General features: G+C 41.3%; 1 protein-coding gene across 1 annotated transcript; it reads right to left on the bottom strand.

The window, feature by feature from the left end:
* Window positions 1–4206: 4206 nt before the first annotated feature.
* Window positions 4207–7066, bottom strand: LOC133293182 (uncharacterized). The gene is made up of 3 exons (XM_061491719.1): window positions 6792–7066; window positions 5029–5111; window positions 4207–4256 (listed from the first exon to the last, which is right to left on the bottom strand). Exons 1-3 carry the CDS (start codon window positions 7064–7066, stop codon window positions 4207–4209), a joined length of 408 nt encoding a protein of 135 aa, XP_061347703.1.
* Between the last annotated feature and the right edge of the window lie 206 nt (window positions 7067–7272).

The following is a 7272-nucleotide window of genomic DNA, read 5'->3' as shown; positions in this document are numbered from 1 at the left end:
TCCGTTGGTCTGAGGATGTTCTACTGATGCAAACCGATGTTTAATCTTGAAGTCGGCCGTTAACTCTTGGAACTTTCTATCAGCGAACTGTGTCTCGTTGTCCATGATGATCTCGGAGGGAAGTTCGAATCGGCTAATCAGGTTTCTTTCGAAGAACCTCTGTATTCTCGCCGAGGTAATGGTGGTGAAAGGTTCAGCCTCAATCCATTTGGTGAAGTACTCAACTGCCATTATCAACCATTTGAGCTGTCCTTCAGCCGCGGTGAAGGGTCCCAACAAGTCCATCCCCCATTTGAAGAATGGTCATAGAGCCGTAATGGTTTGTAGCTCTTCAGAAGGAGCACGAAGGATGAGCGCATGCTTCTGACATTGCTCGCACCTTCTGACGTGTTCCTTCGCGTCCGCCTCCATCGTAGGCCAGTAGTTTCCTGCCCTTAGTGCCTTTCTGGCTAGAGCTTTTCCTCCCATGTGATGTCCATTTATGCCCTCATGGATCTCGGCCAACACATACTCAGCTTCGTTCTTATTTAGGCATTTCAGCATGGGTGTGTAGAAACCCTTTTTGTAGAGTTGCCCTTCTACTATGGTAAAACAGGCCAAGTTCCTCACGAGTTTTCTGGCCTCTAGTGTTTCGTCTGACAGGACTCCTTTTTCCAGGTAGGCCACTATTGGCATTCTCCAATCCTCAGTCTCGGTTATCACCATGACGCAGGTCGGCTCCAGGATGCTCTGCTGTATTACAGTGCGATGGTTTCCTGAGCCTTTCGAGCTGGCGAGTTTTGATAGGATGTCTGCCCTGCCATTTTCGTTTCGAGGTATGTACTGGATTACCACCTCGGCTAATAGCTCCTTAACCTATTGGAGATACTTCATCATGAGAGGACCCTTAGCTTGATATTTTCCCTCAACTTGTGACGTAACCAGCTGTGAGTCACTCAGGATCTTTATCCTCCTGGCTCCGTGCTCTTTGGCTTGTATGATCCCGGCGATGAACGCCTCGTATTCAGCTTGGTTATTTGAGGTCAGAAACGCTAGGTGAAGTGAGTGTTCAATGGACACTCCCTCTGGGCTTTCAACTAACACCCCGGCTTCGCTCCCCTTAGAGTTCGAGGATCCGTCGACATATATTGTCCAGAGATCTTCATTCCCTTGTCTCTTCTCTTTGGATGGGATTAGCTCCAGGATGAAGTCAGTCAACGCCTGCGACTTGATTGCCTGTCGATGTTCATACGATATGTCGACCTCGGAGAGCTCGACGGCCCAGTTTATCATCCTTCCTGCTAGGTCCGGCTTGTGTAGTACTTGCCTGATGGGCTGGTTTGTTCGCACAATGACTCGGTGACCTTGGAATTAAGGTCGGAGCCTCCTTGCTGTGGTAAGCAGGGCAAATGCAACCTTTTCGAGCCTCTGGTAACGAAGTTCTGGTCCTTGCAATGTCCGACCTACAAAGTAGATCGGCTGTTGTGATTTGTCGGTCTCCCGTACCAGAGCGGCACTGATGGCCTTTTCCCCCCACAGACAAGTATAAGATCAACGTTTCTCCGGGTTCTGATTTCGACAGTACAGGAGGTGTGGCTAAGCAATTCTTTATATTTTCGAATGCTTTTTTGCATTCTTCACCCCATACGAACTCTACTTCTTTTTTAAGGAGCTTAAAGAAAAGCAAGGCTTTTTCTGCCGACTTAGGCAAAAACCTAATTAGGGCCGCAAGGCGACCTGTGAGCTGTTGGATTTCTTTCTTGGTTTCCGGCTGCTTCATCTCGAGGACGGCCTTGCATTTGTCGGGGTTGACTTCTATTCCTCGGTTGGTGAGCATGAAGCCCAGGAATTTTCCAACTGGCACCCCAAAAGCGCATTTGGCCATGTTCAATATGATCTTTCGAGCTCTTAGTTGCTCAAAAGTCTCCTTGAGGTTGGCGATATGCGCTAATATGCGCATTGATTTGACGATCATGTCGTCGATGTATACCTCTAGATTTCTTCCAATTTGCGCTTGAAAAACGCAGTTCATCATCCTTTGATAGGTCGCCCCTGTATTTTTAAGACCAAAAGGCATGACGTTGTAGCAAAAGTTTCCTTTTTCTGACATGAAGGCGATTTTTTCGTGGTCATCTGGGTGTAATGGGATTTGATTGTACCCAGTGTACGCATCCATGAACGATAGTAGCTGAAATCCTGATGAATTATCAACTAGTTGGTCAATGCTTGGCATCGGGTACGAGTCATTTGGGCAGACATTATTGAGGTCGGTGTAGTCCACGCAGATCCTCCACTTCCCACTTGGTTTCTTCACCATCACTACGTTAGACAACCAAGTGTTGTACTGTATCTCCTTGATGAATCTGGCTTCTAACAGCTCGTCGACGTGTTCGCTTAAAGCTTGACGTCGGTCAGATCCTATCTTTCTCTTCTTTTGGGACACTGGCTGCGATCCTGGGTACATGGAGAGCTTGTGGCAACAGAAAGTTGGGTTTACTCCTAGGATCTCTGAGGCCTTCCATGAAAATACGTCGGAGTTTTCCTTTAAGAGGGAAACCAGCTCCTTTTTAAAATTTTCCTCTAGGCTTATTCCCACCTTGGTGTGACCTTTATCGTCCCTCCCAATATTGAAGTCTTCCAATTCTCCCTGGGGTTCTGGATGAGGTGCCTGGAGCTCCTCCCTCATGTCGAGTTCGATCAAGTTTACCTCGCTTCCACATGCCTTTAGCGATTGGTTCTTAGCTCCTCCAGTTTTAAGCCGATGGGGAGATGATTGACCTCCTTGATGGACCCGCAGGATCTCATAGTAGCACTCCCTAGATTCTTTCTGATCTCCTCTTATGGTGATAATCTCGTTATTCGCCCCTGGTATTTTTAGTGTTTGATGCTTGGCAGAGAGCAGCATATCCCAATCATGGATTGTAGGCCTGCCAATGATCACGTTGTAGGAAGATGAGGTGTCTACAACGACGAAACGAACCCTTCCAGCTCGGAATGCATCCTTCGTGCCTAAGGTCAGCTTCAAATCAACGTAACCTTTTGGAGGGGACGTCGCTCCGTTGAACCCGACCAGCTCGGTGACGCATGGTTTCAAGTCCTTCTCGTCCAGGTTCATCCTCTGGAAAGCATCCCACGGAGGTTGGTGGAACAAACAGAGGAACAATCTGAGGACCAGAAGCTTACCTGTACCTGTATGCCCCTCTGACTCGAATTCGGTATCACAAGGGTCCACACCACAAATAGAATCCAATGCACTCATAAATCTTGGTTCCTTTTTAGAACAGAAAAATGAAAGCTTTAGAGGTTGAGAAAGCACACAAATCCTTCAACAATGGATTTTTCTTCAATAAGACTAGAGCTTTAATGGTTAGGTGATGTTTTAATGAAGGAGAGAAGTAGAAAAATGAACACTTTGGAGACTTTCCAAGAGAGAAAGCTAAGTCTCCAAGAAAACCCCCAAATGGCTGCCACAATCAGCGGCTGAGTCTTTTAAAAAAATCTTAGGTTTTGATCCCTTCTTCTATTTATATTGTCACTTAAGTTAAACTAGCAGTATTAGTTTAATTAGTTCCGTTCTTCGTTTAATTCTAAAATTTTAGATTCTTAACCTAGATATTTTTCTAGGAATTTTCATTTTTTTATTTTATTTTTTCGCAACACTTTTCTGATACACGTTTTCTCGCTGTCGGTATTAGTTCAAACACCAGTTCTCATTATTTTGACTTCAAACTTGACGTACTAGTCCTAGATATTATTTTAGTAATATATACGTACTTTTTATTATTTTCTGGGATACTTCATCGTTACGCATTTATACCGAGAAGCAGAACCGGTATCTGCACTTTTCGTCAGAAAAGCGACTTTCAACATTATTAAACACTTACTATAATTATTCAAGCTCACTCATAATTATTCAAGGTCAATTATGAAATTTATCTCTTAGCTCGTAATTAAATTAATTAAATTCCTAATTTAACGGTGCAGGTTCTTACATTCACCCCACCTTTTAACAATTTTGTCAGCAAAATTAGAGACATACTGTAACACCCCGTGTATACCCGATTTGTTAACATGTCATCGTATTAAGCGTTGCTTAATTAAATGATGAATAACTTTTTCTTTTCAATTATGACGTCATTATCGTTTACCAAGTTGATTACTTAATCATTTCAAAACAACGCCTGTATGTAAATTGCAATCAAACAACTAACTAAAATACCTCATATATTAAGTAACTGTCTCTAGTCCCGGAACTACATCACGTAGACCAGACGATCCTGATAGTTTATACAACTCAAAACTACAAGCACGACTAACATCAATGTGGCATGGACAATCCCAATGCTCACCAAATATGGCAACAAAGCCCAACAGAGTCTCAAATCCAATAACATGATAATAAATGTAAAACATGTCAGCATCCAAGCATATCATCATAAAAGCATAAATCTCAACTCAGCTCCGGCCTCCTGCCGCCCGAAGTATTAACCCCCTAGGTACCTGATCCTGAAAATTGTGCCCCAAACGTGGAGTGAGATCTCTAAAAAGAAATCTCAGTAAGACAAAAGGTCCTCAAGGACTCTTCCGCCCCAAGCTCACTTACAGGCATAATATAAGTTCAAAACAGTAATCTCAATGCATGTTCATGTTAAGCATATATTTCATGACATTATAATCTCTTGCTCAACCAGCTAACATTTAACTCAGTAATCATGTGATGTATGCAAATGCGATTCGACTGGCCAGGGAACAAGATAGAGATTATGCACGTCTGCGACCCATCTAAACATAAGAGTCGCAGTCTTATGCCTTACACACCAGAGTCGCTGTCTGATTGTGTAAGTAAACAACATCACTTCCATACACTACATGCCTTACACACCAGAGTCGCAGTCTGATTGTGTAAGTAATCAACAGACATATTCACATATCTCAGGCATATATCAATGCATATAACATTTTCATAAAAGCATACCATGCATATAAACCATCCTCCCATGGAGGTCGGTGGAACAAACAACAGATCAATCCGAGGACACGAAAGCTTACCTGTACCCATATGCCCATATGACTCGAACTCGGTATCATCACAAGGGTCCACACCACAAATAGAATCTAATGCACTCACAAATCTGGTTTAACGACTATCATAGTATCAATATACATATTCTAAAATTCCAAGACAATCATATATTATTTTCTTTTTCATTTCGAACCTGGAGATCCTTTCTAAGATATACCATTTAACTTATTTAATTTTAGATAATTATTATCTTATAAATATATACAATATAATGTCTCCCTGGATTTATACGACCAGAATTTTATTTGTTTTGTAAGCACACTTTTCAAATGTAATTGTCTCCCTGATACTAACGTTGATGTATATATATATAAAAGTATAGGTAACGAAACGAAAGCATATACTTAAACGAAAACATACTTTTCGTCTTTTCGAAAGCATACTTTTCTAAGCATACTTTCCTAACGGCTCCCTGAGTTCACATATATATATACATTCTTTTATAAAATTTTGTACATCTTCGTTGGACATAAACATGTATATAAATATAATATATATATATATATATATCCTGGGTAACAAAACCAATAAAACCACGCAAGTATATATAAGTATAACTTGATATCCTGGGTAATAAAACCAATAAACCACGCAAACCAATAAAATCAAATGGCCATATAAAGTGACAAAACAAAAGGCTTTGTACAGAAGAAAAGGTAGCGTACAGTGTCCGAATAGTTTTTTAAGTTAACAAGGGTTCTGAATCATATATAACAACGATTATAACCAAAATTATAGATTTATAAAGGGATAGTTAACTTTACCTTGATTCCTTTTTAGAACAGAAAAATGGAAGCTTTAGAGATTGAGAATGAACCCAAATCCTTCAACAATGAGTTCTCCTTCAACAAGACTAGAGCTTTAATGGATGGGTGATGTTTCAATAGAGAAGAAGAGGAAAAAGATGGAAACTTTGGAGACTTTCCAAGGGAGAAGACTAAGACTCCAAGAAAACCCCCCAAATGGCTGCCACACTCGGCTGCTGCTTAGTCTTTTAAAAAAAAACTTAGGGTTTTGATCCCCTTTTCTATTTATATTGTCACTTAAGTTAAACTAGCAGTATTAGTTTAATTAGTTCTGCTCTTCGTTTAGCTCCAAAATTTTAGATTCTTAACCTAGATATTTTTCTAGGAATTTTCATATTTTTATTTTATTTTTTCGCAACACTTTTCCGATAAACGTTTTTCTCGCTGTCAGTATTAGTTCCGACACCAGTTCTTATTATTTTAACTCAAACCTTGACATACTAGCCCTAAATATTAATCTAAGAATATTCATGCATTTCTTATAATTTTTCGGGATACTTCACCGGTACGCACTTATACCGCGAAGCAGAACCGGTATCTGCACTTTTCGTCAGAAAAGTGACTTTCAACATTATTAATCACTTACCATAATTATTTAAGCCTTCACATAATTATTAGGGTCTATTATTGAATTATCTCATTAATCTTTTAATTAATTAATTCAATTCCTAATTTAACGGTGTGGGTTCTTACCTATACCTGTCCCTAAACTCGGGGTATTGCCGGAGAAGCTCGTCCTCCCACTCTCAAGTACACTCCTCTATAGTCCTTCCTTCCCATTGCACCTTGACCATGAGAATGACTTTGCTTCGTAGCTTCTTCTCGCCACGATCAAGAATCTTGAGTGGTCCGACGGGAGTCTTTAAGTTCTCCCGAACCTCCACTTCATCAGGTAGCGCCCGTGCGAAGTACCCGCTATATACCTTCGAAGCTGTGACACGTGAAACACGTTGTGGATGTTGGTCAAGTTCGGAGGCAAGGCAAACCGGTAGGCAACAGACCCTACCCTACCAATAATCTGGTATGGACCTATAAATCTAGCGCTAAGCTTCCTCACTCCGAGAGCTCGCCCAACACCTGTGACTGGAGATAATCTTACAAACACATGTTCACCTTCATTGAACTCTAATGGCCTATGCCTGGCATCGTAGTAGCTCTTATGCCGATCTTGAGCTTGCTTCAACTTTTCTCTGATCATTTTAACTTACTCCGTAGTATCCTTCACAAAATCAAGCCCGAACAGTTCTCGATCTCCAACCTCTGCCCAACAAGTAGGAGTCCGACATCTCGTACCATACAATGCCTCGTAAGGAGCCATGCCCAAGCTAGCATGAAAACTGTTGTTGTATGAGAACTCAATCAAGGGAAGATACTAATCCCAAGCTGAGCCTTGCTTTAGAGTAC

This window comes from Gastrolobium bilobum, unplaced genomic scaffold, assembly GCF_033153095.1.
Source record: "Gastrolobium bilobum isolate Gb01-03AN ecotype WA unplaced genomic scaffold, APGP_CSIRO_Gbil_v1 utg16380, whole genome shotgun sequence".
Taxonomy (NCBI): Eukaryota; Viridiplantae; Streptophyta; class Magnoliopsida; order Fabales; family Fabaceae; genus Gastrolobium; species Gastrolobium bilobum.
This window is presented reverse-complemented; position numbering and strand designations above follow the sequence as displayed.

What these genes read in the sequence shown, in the direction of transcription:
- LOC133293182 (XM_061491719.1), bottom strand. Translation starts at nt 7,066, where the DNA reads ATGATCAGAGAAAAGTTGAAGCAAGCTCAAGATCGGCATAAGAGCTAC. An exon ending in CACGTGTCACAGCTTCGAAG is followed by an intron (nt 5,112 to 6,791) that starts GTATATAGCGGG and finishes TCGTTAAACCAG; the next exon opens with ATTTGTGAGTGCATTAGATT. An exon ending in ATATGGGCATATGGGTACAG is followed by an intron (nt 4,257 to 5,028) that starts GTAAGCTTTCGT and finishes ATAAACTATCAG; the next exon opens with GATCGTCTGGTCTACGTGAT.